The 19,696-nt window shown below is 43.4% G+C and overlaps 1 protein-coding gene across 1 annotated transcript in view; it reads left to right on the top strand.

Moving 5' to 3' along the window:
* Positions 1-10,007: 10,007 nt before the first annotated feature.
* LOC107194676 (putative uncharacterized protein DDB_G0282129) overlaps positions 10,008-19,696 on the top strand; it is a 40,450-nt gene continuing 30,761 nt past the window's right edge. The window contains exon 1 of the mRNA XM_015584333.1: positions 10,008-10,153. Within this exon, the coding sequence (XP_015439819.1) occupies positions 10,133-10,153 (21 nt within the window). The 5' untranslated portion in view covers positions 10,008-10,132. The remainder of the gene's footprint in view (positions 10,154-19,696) is intronic.

Below are 19,696 nucleotides of genomic sequence, written 5' to 3'. Positions count from 1 at the left end.
AGCCGCGGGGTCCATTCATGAGTTCGGCCAGCAACGGCGGCAGCTCGCTCGTGCGTACACGTTGGAAAAGTCTTTTTCTCGGTGTATTTTACGGGAGGTCAGGGTTAAAGAGGCGGAAAGAGGAACGGAGAAGGTTGGACGTAGGAGGGAACGAGAGAATGCGAGCCGAGACTCTATTTTATGGGGCTACGATTCTTCCTCGGGACGTCGACCCTTCTGCCGGCGGAGAATTAATTGAAAGTGGCATCTCGCCGGATCTGATCCAGTGGGATCCGTCTTTTTGCGTTCGTCCCGTTCCTTCGATCGTTTGGATTTTTTCACTGTCTCTCTCCGTTCGCGGAGGGTGTAGCTGTTGTTTCGAAATCGGAGAAAGTTCCAAGGAAATCGTACACGGAACGATATTGTATTGCGAGCACTGTGAGACCACAGGAGATTGGAATGCATCGAGGCCTACTCGTGTCATAGTCAAATGAAGGGAACGGGGTCAGTCTTCAGTGACAGATAGCGGAAACCAATCGTCAAAGGATAAAATTGTTTAATATTGTTTTAGTTAATTTGTTTAATAGTCAAGGCTGGATTAACCACTAATGGATGGATCAATTTCAACGTGTCTTGTAAAAAATATATAATACGAACGAAATCTTGATATTCGAGGATACGTTGCTTCTTCAGATTTGGTGATATTACAATTTTTTCTTGCATAAAAATAATCTGTTCTCCTGTGTCTAAAAAATACAATTAGATACAGTTTGGCCGGAAACTTTTTGCAGCCACTACATATGAACACCAAAATCTTTCAAGTATTGCATTGAACTGTGTTGCGAATAATAATAATGAAATGAGTGAAAAGCAGACACCCGGAAACTATTACCCCTTCGGTAATTGTTCTTCGGTTATTGCCCTTCGAGACGCTTTACCATTTCCAAAAATGAGGAGGGCAGAAAGATGGAGTGAAACCATCGCCGGTTTATTAAAAAGAGACAGTGGACTACTTATTAGCACACCTGGTATATAATCAATAATGATCGCTCGATGTTAAATCAAAAACAAGGCCAAAAATTACATCACTCGATAAGGGGTTGCGTACCCTTGAGGTGTTACATAAGAAGGAAAATTAAAAAGTTTGTTTGTATATGCAGAATTATTGTTTATTTCATATTAATCGTATACATCTTATTATATATTATTTCCTTAGTAATTTCTGAAAAATTGAACTATATATCTATCAACAGAAGAAAATGGCTGCCATTTAAAAGCGTTTTACTCGAAATGCAATTTTCAAAATCGGTACCAGAAACATTTAAAAGACGACTATACCAATTTGGATCAAACTTTGTGGTAATATTCTTAAGACTAAAATCTAGTACTTGATGAAGCGAATTTTTGCCTCATGTATTTCTTTCTTTTTTTAGTAACAAAAGAAATTGAAAAGTTATGTCGGAAAGTACAAGTTTAAGTTCAAACAGCTGCCATTTTCTTAAATATTAATATTTTCAAAATCAGCTTCGATAAGTACTAATTTTTTTAATCTACTCCCAGATAGCACATGACGCCTAATGACGTCTTGAAGACGGCTTGAAAGCGTCCTAGACGTGAAATAGCCGTAAAATGGGCGTCTTCAAGGCGTCATGTGCTCTCTGGATTTTAATGTAAAATTAAAAAACGTCTTTCTTCCGTTGATAAATATATAGCTCAATTTCTCAGAAATTACTGAAGAAATAACATATAATAAGATATGTATGTTGAATTTTGAATAGCAATCATTCTGCATATATGTACAAACATTTTTTTTAATTTTCACTCTTATTTAACAACTCAAAGGTATGTATCCCCAGAAACCTTTTGTGTAATTCTGATCTATGAGTGCATAGTATCTGCGAAATATTCAACGAATTTTTATAAATATTGTCTACGGCATGTTTTTATTGATCTTTATAAGTTTACTTACCAAAAGTAAATATAGTAAATTGTATATAGAAGAATGTTCTAAAGAAAACTTAACGATAAGAGAGCCTGGTACTATTGTAAAATTCGCCAAACAAACTTATTCAATTCGGTAAATTGCAGCAAAAACGATAGTCTTATTCATTAAAGAATAATAACATTCTAATATCGACAGTGTATTATGTCTAGACACTTATGAACGGTAATGTACATCAAAAGAAAAACTTGAAAAAAAAAAGATATCTTCGATATGGCTTTTCAGCGCGTTAACGTTAACTGTGGTCAGAGAAGACATGTGCGAATAATTTATTGGTTCGACCACTTTCTAAATGAACTCCAAGCAAGCTTATAACCGGCTCGTATTTGTGCCTTATCGTTCGGTCTATTTTTAAGCACCGTACCCGCGGAAACTTACATCGCGTGCTTGAAACTTTGTTCCTTTTTTTTTTTTTTCGTTCATTGAAGTACGGAAGACTAGATGTTGGGCCTATAAGTAAACGTAACCTATAGTCTTACTTCTCGTGCAATCTTCGTTCGCGCGCATTGGTAACAAGATCGAGTCGACGGATACTCGAGAAGCCGCGTTATCGCCGATAAAAGATTCCGTTATCGGTCTCGGTACACCGATAAGACTCGCGACACGCAAGCCAAACCGATATCATCCCGTCTGTTCGGCCTCTCTTGTTCTATCAACGCATCGTTCGTTCCTCATTAACGAACTGGAAAAGAATCAATTAACCGTCGAGTTCCCTGGGTCGTTGGCAAGGTTACAAACAGCTCTCCTCCCTTGTAGGTGGGGATTACACAACAGTCCGTGACAATGAACGATTAATGAATAATAAGTTTCATCGGTTTATTGATACTACCGCGTTAGCGCGTGGAAAATGCATGAATGAAAACGTTCGCGTGGCGTCGAAGCAAGGACTACCCATGAGTTCGTATTACGTTGCCGCTGAAGAATTAATAAATGTCTCCTATAATTATGCACACGGAGAGATTCACGATCAATGACACGGGACAGCCGTATCGCGTTTCTTCTTCTTTTCCTTTATTTCCTCTCTTTCGCCTAGGTGACTAATATACACGACAAACCGCGAATTGGAGGGGGAACGTTCACGGCTGTAATCGATTTGCATAAATCCTAACGAGATCGGGAAACGCTCGGGCGCCACACGCGGTGTAACATCAGTTTGTTTATATTACACTGCGTACCATGATCGTCGTGATCGGATCTATTATGTAAACACATCGGCCCGGTCACTAGCCGGGGAATCGAGAAATTGCCGGGGCTTCTTAACGGACTACTAATCCGAACGAAGACTCGGAGGTCCGAATTAATTCGTGGCACTTCGCCCGTAAGGCGGAAGGGATATTGGTGGAGGGAACGGGAACCCTTATATCGATGATCTCTATCGGTGCCGACGATCGGAATCTGTAATGAGGATCCGATCGTCGCTATTAGCGTGACCGCCCTTTTCGAGCCATGCCGCTAGCTGCTAGCTCACTTTGTTGCTGTCTTATTCTTCATCGTTCCCGTTCTTTCGCATTAATCCTTCTTGATCATCTGGTCTTCTTGGACACCTGATCTTCTTGGTCCTCAGGTCTTCTTGGTCCCTTCGTCTTCTTGGTCTTCTGGTTTTCTTGGTACCCTTGCCTTCTTGGTCATCTGATCTTCTTAGTCCTCTGGTCTTCTGATAGTTTGATATTCTTAGTCCTCTAGCCTTCTTGGTCCTCTGGTCTTCTTGGTACCTTCGTGTTCTTGGTCTTTTGGTCTTCTTAGTCCTCTGGTATTCTGATCGTCTGTTATTCTTAGTCCTCTTGCCTCCTTGGTCCCCTCTTTTTCTTGGTCTTCTGGTCTTCTTGGTTTCCTTGTCTTCTTAGTTATCGGATCTTCTGATCGTCTGATATTCTTAGTCCTCTCAGTCTTCTTGGTCCCCTGGACTTCTTAGTCCCTTGAACTTCTTAATCATCTGGTTTTCTGGATCCTCTGATTTTCTTGGTTCTCCAGTCTTCTTGGTCTTCTGATCTTCGTAGTTCTCTGGTCATCGTAATCCTCGAGTCTTCTTAGTCCTCTGCCAATGCATACGATTGTCAAACTGCGTGTATCTATACATGTATTGTTATTGAGTGCACAACTACCGAGTGGAAGAGCAAGGCCTAGTTGCGTCGCGACAAAAATCATGAAGACGGTCCATTTCCAACGATATCAAGAGTATCGATTTAATCCTTTCGATGCGCGGCCATATCTGCCGCGAAACGTATCACACGGTCCGGGAGTACTGAACCTTACGCATACTTTGGAGCAAATCAAATGTTGGCAATACGTCCGTATGTTCAGATATTAAATTGTAAATAGTCTTTACATAAGAATACAAACGTTCGGTAGAAATTTAAAGGCAATAAAATTTCATATTATGTCTATTTTAACAGTTTAAAAACTGTTTAATGTACACGATAGTTATTTAGTGGCGAGCGACTGTGGTCTCTCGTAGTACACGGAGGTTGCTTCTATAGTCGTCTATAGTATCGAAAGAATTAATAGAAGCGATTATTTTTCTCGAAAGCTGTGGACGAACACAGATGTCACCGGAAATTCGAGTTCTGAACGACTGAATTAACTAATTATTAATTGTGTTGATTATTACTATATTTACCGTTGTTATTCTTGTTAATGTTAAATAAATTAGTTATTAATAACGTAGAATTTGCGCGGAATGGCAACAATACATATCTTCTGAATTAAGTACTACTTGAGTACTTCTGTATCAAATAAGAGGTCAAAGCGTTCGTATATTTAAAAAATTACCTACTTTTTTTCTGCAAAATCTCTTAATTTTTAATTACCGTACAAATGCCGTGAACGGAAATTACGTGTACACGCGAGTTGTCGAATTAGTTGATTAACTTACAGCACCTGCCGATGTTGTCCGGATGTCACTGTAGGAGCGAGCGTGTGTTAACAGGTGCTTTTTAATTCGGGCAAACGAAGGACTTCCAGCTGCTGGGCCCCGATATTGGATAACAATGTGAATTTGAAGGATTGTCGATGGATAACTAGTGACAGTCTCAGTTGGTTAAACGAGGAAATATATAAGCTCGTTTGGGGTAACATGTAAACGAAATAATTCTTACGAACAATTGGTAAGGAAAACAATTTAGGTTACACGTTAATTACGTTTAGAGATATAGGCAACAACATCTTATAATATTAAATGCGACTAATTTTCAATATACTGTAGCTATTTTAATACTACGAACTTGTAATTGATTATTTATTTGTAAAGTAAATCAAATATATTATGTTAATTACTTGAAAAGAAAGGATCCAATTATAGTAATTGAACTTTATATGCACATGAACATGCTCAATATTTAACTTTGTGATTTTTATTGGGCTATATTTGATCAAATCAACTAATAATTATAGTATGTTCATGATTGATAATTTTTAAATCCCCCACAAGATGAGGCCGTAGAGTCAGGCTCAAAATTCGCTTCTACAGTTTACTCGACTGATTATAAAGGTAAACATCATAAATATCCTTTTTTCAATGCACCTTGTTGGTTAATAAAAGAAATCAAGAATTTCAAGAGTTAGATATGAAAGTAAAAATTCGTTTATCCGCTGAAATAAATTGTAGCGAGTTTTGCAAAACATTACGTTGCTTCAGAACGACAAATGGTATTGTAGAATTGAGAGGTAAGAGGAAACGAAAAGAGAGAGAGACAAAGAAGAAGATTTAGGGTTAAGAGGAATGCGGCCAAGGGATGACTTCCGGTTACGAGATCGAGCACGGGAATGGCGGGAAAACTGACCTGACTACAGTGACTACATAACTTGCGTCGATGCACCGTCAACATAATGCGATTTTCCTGGATTCTTTCTCGCGTCTACGCTCAGATATTCCTGTAGACTTGTTACATAAACACCTGTAAGCTTTTTACAATTTTTACTCAATACTTCATAGTTATATAATTCTCCATGTAAACAACATCTACAAGACGCATACAATTTCAAAGTTCTACACGCTTTATAACATTGTCTCGGAAATACGCATTAATACTATATTTTAATTAATCTATTAATGTTCGAAAAAACGTCCTGCCAAGCGCACCATGTTTTAAGGATCATCTTTGATAGTGTAATATATATTTAGAATGATCCACAACAGTGAAATGATTCACGATTCGATAATACCAAAAAAAATTGATACATGCAAATGCCATCGGGGTATTTTCAGCGGTTGCAGAATTATCTTTTCGCTTCCGCGAAAAGAAAACTGCCTGGAGGTGCTTCTAGAATCCAGGCCGGAAGTGCACAAGAGTCGCAGCTTTCGAAGACGGTCGTAAAACGCCCCACGAGTTCCTCGATGTTTCCATATCCCCACTCCGTGTACCATCTACGTCTAGTTCCCATTCCGCTGTTAGATGAGAAAGTCTAGTAATCAGATCTAGAGGAAAGTCTAAAGCATCCTGAGACGATGACAATAAGAAAAACAGAAGAAAAACCACAAAAACAAGAAAGAAAATCAATTAAAAAGGATCATCAGCTATCCGTATTTAATTAATATGTCCTCTGTGTTCGCGCAATAAAACAGGGGAATTTACTTACGGGACGCCGTAAAGCACAACTAGCTAAGAATTACAAATGGTTTTCAAAGGCGGCGCGGGTAGAATCGTTTGAGCGACGGGCATCGCGCTCTCAGCCACACGCAACGCTCATAATGTTCGAATAAGTCTTTTGCTTACGTCTCCGCGGCCTCGTCCAGAGAGCAAGGACATTCATTGGCTACAATTCATCTGTCGCGCGATGCCCAGCCAATCGTCAACCGGACTGGCTCTTTACTTCCGACGCGCGAAGCCACGCGTTCGTCTGTCCTCGTGTACTGTTCTTTGTGTCGCAGCACAGGTATTACGCGTATATTATTAGCCGGGTACGGCTGTGCCCGCGGAGTAGCGGGTTTAAACGGCCGGTACGCGCTTGTTTCCGCGGTCAGAATCATTGGCGCCTCCCCGTGCCGACAATAATCCACCGGTTAAAATTTATACACCGTCACTTTGCCTCCTACGCTAACTTCACTTTATCCCGCACTCGTCCCTGCATACGTACGTAGAATTCGTGATATTCAGATTATTTCAAATAAAAACACTAACAAACATGGACTAGTTCGGGTGACGTTCGTAAATTCTCAATTTTTCGAACTGCAATAGAACCGTGAAAGTATGGATCCCAGAGAGGTACACAGATGCAATGGTGTTAAATGATGTTTTACTCTCGTCGCGATAAGCAGTTCGGTCTCCCTGAAAACAACGAGCTCTGCATGACCGACCCGGTTGTCGATCGGTCAGCGCGAACGGGAACGGATTTCTCGAACGCTTAACTTCGCCTCCGAAGGCTGTGTGCCGGGATCCCCGTGAGGTGGACTGGCTCGATCGAAGTTCGAATCGTGAGCTCAGGGTATTATACTTTCACGCGACGGCAAGAAGTTGAAGTTCTTTCCATTAAAAAACACCACCAGGGAACGACCATGCGAGCATACTTATGTCAAACAATGAAGAGAGAAAGACAGTGTCGATTCGTCGTTGCGATGGAAAGAAGAAAATGTTTCCACCGCACCTTCACGGAGAAAACGTCTTCGGTTAGAACTGCTTCGCCCGTCGGCTGTGGCCGCCGCCGCGCGATACGCCGTACGCTCCTCTCTCAGAGCCTCGAGCGCGCTCTCCCCTCGGGCTGCCTACGGAATGTCGCGCAAAATTCATTAAATTAGCCGACGTGCCGCGGTGTAACGATCACCGGTCGATGCACCGATTTGAGCAGTGTCGTTTCACGATCGAAGCGTTCCGATGATGCGGCCCGTTTACCCAATACCGAATAAAAATGTTCGCGGTGAATTTTCTTAGGCTGCTTGCCGTATGGTAGGTGGCGCGCCGGCATCCGTGCGCGGCGTTGTCTGCTGCTTCGTTGCTGGCTTGCGAGAGCCGAGGCCTTCGGCCGCTCTTACGCTGTTCGCCGTATACAGGCTGACAGTCAGTGGCGGGTTTCGAAGCTAACGGCGTTGGGCAGACTCCCTCGTACTCCGGGGGCCCCAGTGTCTACAAGTTCCCTGTTTCACAGCCTCGAAATCGAAATCGCGTTACAACTACGGTTCAATATCGATCGTTTACGCTGTTATTAGAACAAGGTGAACGTTTGATTTTTCAAAATTTATTTTTTTTGCATAAAATAAAAATTACTCATCCACGATATCGTGTATTTTTTCCTACATAATTTTCATAAATATTCTTATGTGCTGTTATGTTGTAAAAAAAATTTGAACAATGAAAAGAATATTATTTTGAAATTTTTGAAATTATTATATTGTTTTTTAGGGTACATGTAGAGCACGGTGCAGACAGAAAGTATAGAGTTAGAATACAAAAGTTTCCGATGTTTTTAGTTCAATTTAAAATTCGTGGAAGCGTATAATTCAATCGTGCTGCTTGACAAAGTTGCTGATAAACGGCGCGAGAAGTGCGAGGTCCGCGAAATGCTTCTCTGTATAATACCTATCGAATGGCCTAAGTCATTTTGAGTTTTTGCGCTGGATCAAATTTTTCATCGCTCGTCAATCCATTCTCCTGTAACTTTCATCGAGCGACGCCCGACTATCGCACACTTTCTCGCGCAAAACTATTTTTCTCATCGGTTAGTATAAATACTTTTGTATTAAAAACCACTTGTAAATAAAAACCGCCTTTTATTAAATAAAAAAAGGAAAAAAAATATATTAATAATACAATATAACATTTCGAAACCGTGAGTTTAAACAATCGATATCCTTTCTATGAGCCGCCTAAATGGCATAAACAATCCGAGGATATTCAATATTAATTATACAATTAATTTACGTGGCGTGAATAGAACGCGCCCTTCCGCTCGTACGAAATCGACCACCATTCGAACGTCGACAATATGTGATATTCGGTTTTCGGTGTACAATGGCTTTTAAAAATAATTTATTAAATTCGAAGTCCAATCGACCGCGCAGTAAATCATCGGAACACGGGACTGTTTTAATTTTCCCATGTTCGTTTTGATAGATATATCGAAACAATTTAGCTAACGCTCTAATGGGTTCGTATTGTTGGTCGGGCCAGAGCAGCGAAAAAATTATTCGATCAAACATCTAAATCATTGGACATCCCGTCGAAATCCATGAAACTCATTGTGCGCAATTCCGTATAAATTAAATACACGGTAATGCATTGGTTACCGGCGGCTACGCGGGCAACCGGTAGCGTATAAAAATAAATTCTGAAACTTTCTTCGGGAACATTAAAGGTACCCGCTACGCTCCCGTTATTACAATTTTACAGGCCACAGAATAGCCCAGGACCCTTTAATTTACGTTCATTCAGAAAGTCTTTCTTTCATAAACAATAGAAAATATTGGCCCACACATCTCTTTTGCAATCAAACTAAACACAAACGAATGTACATAATGTATACGTTATATAACAATCAGTGGAAATGAACATGTTCAGCTCCTTCACAATATTTGTTCTAACCAAGTATTCCTAAATTGGATTTTCCTCTTATTTTTCCATTAAACAGTGTCTTCTTTTTCATTGAATTATTCACTAGAAATATTAATTCGCTTCAAAACGTCGGGTTCGAAACGCTCGAACTGGGCACGGAAATGAGAGAGGGGCACTGGCGTGGTGGGAATACAGCCCTGGGTACCGTGCCGTCGTGCTAGAGTGCAGGTGGGCCGAGGTCCAACGGAAACGGCCGAGCGCGCGCTCGGGGGAAAACCGAGCGGCGGCACTCGGCGAGTACTGTTGTCAGAGTATTCAGTAATGCTTTGCATGGCCAGCCAGTCGCTAGTAGGCTCGTCGGTGAGAGTCGTGTCGTTCACTCGAAGTGATCGTGTGGTGTTACTCGACGAGCCAGTCAGGAGACGGTGTATACTGAAACCCAAGGTATAACCTAACGGCGACGAGATATATCCGCAATCGTGAGTGCATTTCGTGAGACTGTGAAAGAGAATACGAACAAAGCGTATATATGTAAAAACGGAGCGTACACCGACGGTGGAGCTTCGATTTCACGTACTGTTTCTTCACTGAAAACAAAAAACCATCGCGCTACACTGTGTATGGTACGCAAGCGGTCCAAGATGCTGTCGTCAGTGCCAGCGAAATAATAATGTGGTGCGACGTTGGTCAGGTGAGTGAAGTGCTACGTCAATTTCTTTCCTCGCATACTATTTTTTTTTTTTTAATTTTCTTTCTAAAAAACTGTGCCCGGCCTGTGCTCGCTTTGCCTCTAACGTTCCTGTACGACCAGCCAAGAAAGCGTTACGTGAACTCGATACTACGGTTACGGAACGGCATATAAGTGTGTCCGTTCTCTGTGAAAATCCAAACCCAGTCTCGGTTTTTCGGTTCGGTGTTACACCATCGGGGGAATTCACCCACCGATTTATGCATCATCGTGCATACGTATACCAAGTGTTTCAGTGTGTGATTTTCCTTGTCTCCTGAGTTTCTTTGGATACGATCGTTGTTCTTTGCATCGGACGACAGAAGCGAACGGTTCTCGTTCGCGTAACGCCTTGCACGGCTGGCGCACACGAACGGGCAGGAACGACTACAAACCTCGTCGAAACTTTACCCAAAATATCTCTTATGATACTCGTCTCAGGGGTATATCATTTGATTCATCGATAGGGTCTCGATTGATCGTTACATCTACGAAGTAAATCCCCGAATACCCATCCGTCGCCACAAAAATTTGACCGCCGACCATTCTTGAACTGCGTATCTGAGCGAAAAAAAAACCATAAACATAGGCCCGGTTGCTTTCTCTTTGTCCCGTCGATTCTGGATGTTCTGTCACCAGTTTCGGGCGGACTTCGAACGATTCCATCGTGTCCCCGTGAACTCGAGTCCTGTTACAAACGATCGTGTATAATCGGTACATAAAAATCCCCGAAGTTTCACGTAGCAGATTATGTGTTCGACGCCGGCTAGAAAACGATGCCGCGATGCATCGACGTCGTGGCGAAGTGTCAGATTTGACGCGTGGTAACCTCGTGTTCAGTAGTTTGAATTCGAAGCGATCCCGCGTTTCCTTGGGCTTGGGGACCAGCGGCGGCAGGGGGGAGGGAGAGGGTGGTGACGGCAGGCAGAACAGGCGGTGGTGGCGGAGGAGGAGGAGGAGGAGGTAGTAGGACGGTGGCCGCTGGCTGGATTGTGGTGATGGCGAGGCCGAGGGGGTGATTGAGGTGGCTGTGGTAACGACGGTGGGTCGTGGGTCGCCGGTATGTAGAGGGGAGGGGAGATAGAGAAAGAGACCGCTATAGAGAAGGAATAAGGGGCCGACTGCGAGAGACGTACATATAGAAGGACGGGGAATAGAGAAAGAACGAGCGCGACGGTGCGAGGGAGAGAGGAATAGAGAAAGGTGACCGGAGGCTCCGAGGCTGCCTCTTCTTTACTTGGCCAGCGCTGTGGAGGAAACCTAGCGTCGTCACGGCGCTGGTGAGGAGCAAGGAGAAGGGTACGAGTTTGCTAAGTGGCGGGGTGGGGGGAGCACGGTTATGACCAAGCATCAAGGGGGGCAACGTCGTCATGGTTACCGCGACGACAACAACCCGTCTGTTCTAAGGGATGTTTTTAAAAGCATATATTTGCTTTTTGCTCTTTTTTTTCTTTCTCTCCTTGACGATCGCGTGGACGCGATAGGAACGATTTTTCTTTACCCTTGTACAATATTCGATGGTTTTCCTTGCGGCCGAGTAACTCATGATTCGGTTTCTACCTATTACAGAAAACGCCGGAGACAAACGTGTCGTGATCAGATATTGATAAAGTTGCGAAAATTCATATTCCATTCGGCGAACCCTCTCTTCGCTACCATCGGTTAGATGGAAATAGTGTTTCTGTGGAGGAGGATCGGGCCCGTATTTCGTTGATCGAATTTCAAATGGTGGATCCTTCGTTTATCGGACCTCGACAATATTCGAAATAGTTCATGCCAGTGAAATACCAACGTTGAGTCGCCAGAAATCCCCATGCTTGCGTCACAATTGTACAGAGCCGACGGGGTGTCAGTCACTCGAGTCTGTGACGGAAATATTTTTAGTAGCTTATTGTTTCGTACAATAGGATTGTGGGATACAGGACTTTCGAACTTTCGACAGTGGATTACGGTGTGGTTATAGATGCTCCAACGATGTGTTCTTCTTGACTCCGATTTCTCGACCGGTTAAACTTTCGTTTTTGGCACCGAAATGATCGCAAAGTTTCAATATTCTGTTGGTAATAAAAATTTAAGTGAATTTACATTGCGACAATTAAACCGTGTGAATTAGGGAGTCGAGCCAAGGCGTCCGACGGATGGTTGCAACGGGTGTGTTCTCCTAGCTGGTCAGCGATTTTTCATTGATTTTCCAAATTCGTCTACAGAATTTCGTTCATCGTATTGATTGTTCTTCGTAAGAACTTCGGTCGCTCGTACGATAAGGTAGAAGTATCTTTTCTAGTGACAGATAATACTTTGTAGTGTTATGTAAGTGGATATTTCCTTCAGTAACGCTTGAGCGATCGATCGTTCGTAGCAGACGTGTAATTTCGTTGGCTAGTGTATTAGCAAAATCGGTCATTTTTTTTTTTTTTTTAAAGAATCAAATATATTTTCTATGCATCTTCTCACATAACTCCCATCGAGACCTGATGATGGTACATTTGAGTGGAATCAAAGTGTTCAAAATTCAAGTTACTATAGAGTGCATAAGGTGTTCCAGAATTCTTCAATTTCTTTGTAGCTCCATATTTACAGAATATATCGTTCTTATTCCTCATCGTAGAGCACATTAGCACAGTTTCATCTTGAGTTATCCTCCATAGCCAGTTCTTTAGTTCTCTCTACATCGTGACTAAATAGTATTAATCTTCACCCGACTGTTCATTGCATTACCTGTAAATGTTCTTTACAATCTCATTCTGCAAGTCTCATGATAAGAGTACACCATACGCCACCCAAGTCGGAACAATCTTCTACCCCTTCCCCCAATACACCATCCATATCGGTGGCTTAAAAATTCTACATAATACGCAATATCACAGGAACATTTAATTCAATTAGTGCTTCAGAGGTAATTCCATTACCGTGCCCCTATCAAATACTCGATACATAACCAATCAAAATCATCACAGAAAACCCATGCACTACAGTTGAATTCGTGAAAATACGAATTTCACGTGTGTCCAGGGGTTGCTCGGGACATAGTTTCGCGTGATACCTCTCGAAACGATTAGTCTCATCGGGCCAGAACAAAGACTCGTTACGATGACCCACCGGCGTGTGCGATCGAGAGTACCGACGGCATAAAGCGAGTCCGAGTTTCCCCCGTTTTGCCCTCCTTCCTTCGTCTGTCTTCCTCCTCCACCGCCGCCACCAGCAGCACCTCCTCCACTTGGTCGTCGTCGTTCTCCTGCGGCGCATCGAGCCGCTCACCCACCATCACGGGCCATTAACGAGAGAGTTATCGACGCGCGATCTGTCAATAGGCTTCTCCCATTCATAAATTCGCCTGGCGTGTGGCCGCCACCGCCGCATAGTTTTGCCCGCGAAAACCACGTGGCCGCGGCCGGCGATGGCGCGCAACGTCCTCCGTTGCACACACCGCAACGAGCGGGGGGGCTCACCAGATCTATGTGATTTACGGTCCGCCTTGTCCCCCGTTTTAAATGCACGCGGAGCAACCCGTGTGCGCGTCCGTCCGTCTGTGTATATGTCCCTTTCTCTCCTCCGCCCCCCCCCTCCTCGCTCTGTGCCAAACGCAATCGCCTCGCCACAGGTCCGTCTATCTGTCCCTCCTCTGGGTGTACACACGTGTATTACGGTGTACACATGGACCCCGAACCCGTGACCAGCGTGGGAGTCACGATGCCTTCGTAGAACCCGGTCTCACGCTGGACCGCCTCTCGGTTGGCCCACGAGGAGCCCAGTCGGAACTTTGTCCCTGGATCTTTCTTTTGCTAAACGGACAACAGTCTTGTCGCGAACGTTCCGTGAATATATTGACCTTCCCTTGCCTATTATACCTAGAAAATAGTCCGTTTAACGCGTTACATTCGTGTGGCCAACGAGTGGTTGCTATTCGGTTGTATCCAATTATGGATTTTACTGCTGGCCCGAGGATGAATGGATACATGGAGTGTTCAGTATGTGGTACTAAAGGTTCTCCAAGTGCTTGGAAGCACTCGATTTCTCTGAGCACTCTTAATTTGTATGCTGAAATGTAATGTTTCTGAAACGCATACTCTCTTGGAATACGACACGAGGATTTTTACCGTAATAGATTCTGCAACATAATAGTTCCGTTGATTAACTTAACGATGATTGTACAGCTTTGTAATTTCCCTTGAATATTTTCTGTTTCTTCGAGCACACAATATTTCAAGCGGTGGCTTGCTACATTCCCGAATACAGTACAGGAATTTCTGAATTGATCTAAATACAGTCAATCTTGGATGAGTATTCGGAGGCACTGACAATGGAAAGGTCCTCAAATGTAACAATAATGTTCAGCACGTTTCATTTCAACCGTACATAGCCATTAGTTTAAGAAATATTTAATGTCCAATGCCGCGGAGCCTTCGAACACTCATCGAAGATTTGATGAATACCGAAACTTCACAACACTGATATTTCTTTCCGCTGAATTTTGATCTAGTAACCAAAGGAAGGAAACTTCTTGGCGTTCTTAACACGGCAACTTCCGAGTCGATCGGGCGCCTGAACACTTCGAAAGATAACAGAGAGTGATGCTCTGTGTATTCAGTAGTAGCGGTGTAAATATGTATGCACATAAACTCGACGGTTACCGGTGTGTTTCTACGATGCGACATCCGCAAACTGGACGGTCCCGCGCTCGGATTCCGACCTACGGCACTGTTTGGCGTTCGACTGATAACATCGGTGAATCACGAATTACGAATGTTACGCGCCGCGCGTCTGGCATCTCCCGCCTCTCTGTCCCCCTTCGATGCAAAGACACACACCGGACGAAAGCACGTGGTGGCGGTGGCGGCGGGTCGTACACGCGCATGCAACCTCGCATTGCACTCGACGGCCCGTTTTGTTTACGTTACCCGCCCGGCGAGGCGGCCGCCTCCCACCGCGATTGAAAAATTCGTAGCCGGCCGGGACGCGTGTCATCCGTAATTCGCGCCATCGCTCGCGTTTCCACGTAACAGTTCGGAACGGTGGAACGATTTCGAATCTCTCGAACAGAAACGACGAACGAACTTGGTAGAAATTTTCGTGATAATTTCGTTTTATGGACATTTCTTCAAGAAAGAAGGAATTAAAGGTTGGACTATTCATTCGCAAAGTGGACTCACACATCATTCGTCTTGTTTGATGATACTAAACTGAAACCGTCTTGGCGTGGACTTTCAGTATTCTCGTATATAGAGTTTGTCACAAAAGTATTCCGTGGAAATGTAAGCAGATTTGTAAATGAGAAACTAGATCAAAGCCTATTTTTAATGAACAATTTATTAGTTTGTTTTGCAATAAATGGTTCATTAATAGTAGGTTTTGATGTAGGTTTTTATTTGTAAAACTACTTGTAATTCCTTGCAAAATTCGCTTAATGCCTAAGGTGGTTGAATGTTTTTGCGATCAATTGTACATATATAAACGTCTCAAGGCAGAAATAGGAAACTTGACATTGTTAGATCTGTTCGAAAACTTTATAACTATCTTGCTAGGTTATACGCGAACATTGTTGAGTGTACTGCTACACGTTATTGCTACTTGACTTAGTGACGACTGTAAGCGTACCAATCCATCACATGAATTGTGTCATTTTTGGTACCACTATTTAAAATATTCTTTTTTTCGCAGTTGCATAGGTTGCATAAGGAAAATAATTTGACTTCATCTAGTTAATATTGCTCATGACTGTTTTATTGAAACACGGCGATACATATGTTGAAAAGTCTAAAACCAGCTATCATCAGTGAATCAACAGCTCCCTTCAATACATTGCCAAAGAAAAGACATAAATGATCGTGCAATTACAGAGAATTAAGACGTTACGGTGTCATTCTATGTAACTTCGTTTTTCCGTAGACAATTGTGCTGGAACTGGGAAATGTTGCTACATTTACATCTACCCGCCTGGCGTGTTTCATAATTTACGAAATTTACTTATCGCGATTATTCACCGGAGTTGGTTATAAGCGACATTGTTCTTCTAGGGGCGTCTGCATATTTCAGCGGCTTTACGCTTCTTTTAGCTTGTTGGCCGGAAAATTGTCGTTTCAACTGTGCCGTGTCTATTGAACTGTGGAAAAGAAAGATTCCAACCGCTGAAAGATAAACACACGTTGATAATCCAAACGTCTTTACCGTCTTGTTTCACAAATTGAAATCTACTTGACAGTGAACTGATCCATGAAGTGTTTCGGTAACCAGCACAAAGTATTAAAATGTCTTATCGCGTCTATATCTCACGCAAGACCCTCCTGTCGTTTCTAAAGGGACGTAAGAATCTCAGCGAGTGTAGTGTCCCACTTCGGAGCATTCCGTCCACGTGCCATTAACCGTTCACGATGAAAAGGCAACCACCATTCACAAAAAGCGACCATTACCCTACCCCCCCCCCCTTTCTGTGCATGCATCGATTCGGCCTCTTCACGCAACAAGACGTATCGATAACCGTCGTTCTATTCGAGTGCACGTCAGGGTCGAGTGTCCTTTGCGGTAGGTTAAGGTTAGGTTTGGCGAGAAAACAAGCGCCGGGAATGACGCGAAAGACCCTCCTGTCTGTCCTCTTCCTTCCCTCCGTTCCGTGACGACGAGACTTTTGTACGGAGAAATTTCACGCTCGCCTCGCTGATCGTTTCGTAATTACGGAGGGAATTCACCGAGAGACGGTATCGGCGGGAATCTCTCCAGTCTTCTACGAGACTTTCGTGTGTGCAAGCGCGCCACTAATGGTCCTTGCAGCTCGGCACATGAACGACCCAAGCAAGAATCATTTGAATACTCTGTCCAAGAGGTGATATGGATCTTTATTAGGATTCGATATTTGACCTTCGTGTAAATAAATTCGTTTGAAAATTCATTTTCAACTAATTGAAATTAAAAATTAATTTGACATAAATTTCAGTAACTTCCAAAACTAAATGGTAACAGGCCCTTCGCCTATCTCACTTTTCCCCCTAGCGGAAGCCGAATTTGCTGGTCACTGTGCATCGAACACTCGGGATAAGTTCCGTTGGCTAAACGTAGAGAAGTCCTCTCTGTGATCTGGATTTTGAATCTGCTTCCGGTACGATCCAAGAGCTAGGTAGTGCAAGGGAGAAAGGAGGGAAATAATGAAAGGTCAATGGCCAACTGAGAAATATACCGTTCCCTTTTTAGACGCTTAGACACCACTTCGGATATAATGAAACAGGAATAATGGGACCTGTCCGCCGGTCGGTCGCTCGTTGCGGTTATACCTTCTTGAATCTTCGGTGTATGGCTCATGCATGCAGGTGTTGTCGGCCTTCGTGTCACTCGACCCTTGTTTCGCCGTCGGGCAAAACGTTCCTGACTCCACGTTTTCGACCGAACGGTTTTCTACCCCGCTGCTATTCGGCCTTGAACCCTTAATCCGTCGCGTAAACCCCCCCTCCCCCCTGATCCGTGAGTTCTTTTACAGTTTTCCAGGGCCCCCTATATTGTACTTTTATTAGTCTGTGGCGGGACAGCCTTTGTATAGCGGCGTTCGAAATTATATCAACGGCTCGTGCCGTGCTCATTGTTTTCCTGACTGAATGAGACCTATCCGGCCACCTTTCTGCGTTCCTTCGGTTACGCGTGCTATTCGTAATGCCGATGGCCATTGTACCCCGAATCGAACGTCCTTTTCTTCGTTTCGAATACTTTTGATAGTCGATACTCCAGACAAATTAATTCTGCCGAACGGTAGGATAAAGAACAAGAATGTAGAAAGTCTTTTGTTATTTCTAATGCACCAAACGTGTGTGTTTGCAGATTCTATTATTTGGAGGTGAATACTATAAACACTAAATAATAGTTAGGGGTGTGAGACTAGAGAAGGTCTAAAGAAAGTTAAGTTAAAAATTAAAAACCACAATGATCTTCGTTTGTAAAACACCACTCTCATAACCTAGAAACTCTAGACTGGTCAGATATTCTTATGAACTAATCTTTAGTGTACAGTTTCCGATCTTATTCGTATAGTGTCTTCCAACACGCAGTAAATCATCGATGAGTGTTCGAAGCCTCCTCGGCACGGAACATTATCTCTTTGAAGCACATGATTTTACAACAAAAAATTCCTAGTTGCACAGAATTTTTTTTTTATAAAATGCTACAAACTAGTTTTATTTTAATTACTGTTTATTCTTAGTATTTACACAATTTAAAGGTGGTACAAATAACGTTCCACCATGCAAGTTCGAGCACTAAAAAAGTGGGACGTTTTTCATACCACTATGCTTCGAAAAGTTATATATTTCCTAAACTAATGCCTATATGCGGTTGAAAAAATATTATTGGCTTCAGAATTCCAAGCCCTATCACCGTGTAAAACGTCATTCTTACAACTGGAGACCACTCCTTATCATTGCAGAGGAGCCTTCGAGCACTCATCGATAATTTACTGTATTACTCCAATGATTCTTATCAACCGGCACCCAAGTCAGTTCCCCACGCTCTGGGCAAGTCATATTCAACTAGTAACCTCTCATAGTACAACATATCTATATACACAATCCAAGGATCACATCCCAAACCGCAGGATCGCTCCGTAAACACGTGGACTTCTCAGCTGCACATACATCATAGTCTCCTCTTTCTTCCCGCCCAATCGAGACGACGGTGGTAACAGGTCGTCGCCGCACTCGTGCACGCGTTAAAAAGAGACACAACCGTGTCCCCGTGACATTGGCAGTCGTACGGCTCCACCACAGGCGGGCGCGTATCTCTCCACTCGCGAAATAGCTCTCGTACGTGTCCACGAAACAATACGCTGCACCGGCCGTTCGGACGGTTTACGACACGCGACTAGCAAAACGGGTTCTCGTTGTCTGGCGAAACACGCGCGTATTATCGGTGTGTGTTAGAGGAGGGGGGGGTGACAGTGTGAACGGTTGGACCAGTCTCGAACGGGGCGGTGTACACCCACGATTACGTCGCGCGATAATGTATGCCGGGGGTAAACGCGCGGATAGGTGACGTGTGTGTGCCTGCCGCGAAGCAATGCAACCGAGGAAGCAACAGCTGACGCGATATCGACGTGAACGAGCACAGTTTATGTACTTTCTACGCTCCGCGGGAAGAGAGAGAGAGAGAGAGAGAGAGAGAGAGAGAGAGATTTTTTTACGAAACGAGAGAGAGAGAGAGAGAGAGAGAGAGAGAGAGAGAGAGAGAGAGAGAGAGTGCGTGTGAGAAAGGGAAGGGTGGAGGGTTACGATCATCCACGCGTATGCGTGAGAGGTTCTCGCGTTACACCGGAACCACGTTCGTATATAGCGTAAAGTACGATGTAAACACACGTGGATGGGCGAGAGAAAGGGGGATAGAGAAAGAGAGAGAGACGTGGAGGAGAGTAACCCGCGACATAGGAATCGTGTGTCGGAGTTGTGCTGCGTCGCTCGCTTGCATTGTGACTCTTCTACCACAGTCAAATCTCCCTCTGCTCTCTCTCTCTCTCTCTCTCTCTCTCTCTCTCTCTCT

The sequence above is a fragment of the Dufourea novaeangliae genome, unplaced genomic scaffold (genome assembly GCF_001272555.1).
Source record: "Dufourea novaeangliae isolate 0120121106 unplaced genomic scaffold, ASM127255v1 scaffold8, whole genome shotgun sequence".
Lineage (NCBI taxonomy): Eukaryota > Metazoa > Arthropoda > Insecta > Hymenoptera > Halictidae > Dufourea > Dufourea novaeangliae.
The sequence above is the reverse complement of the archived record's forward strand: the minus strand, read 5'-3'. Positions and strand labels throughout refer to the sequence as shown.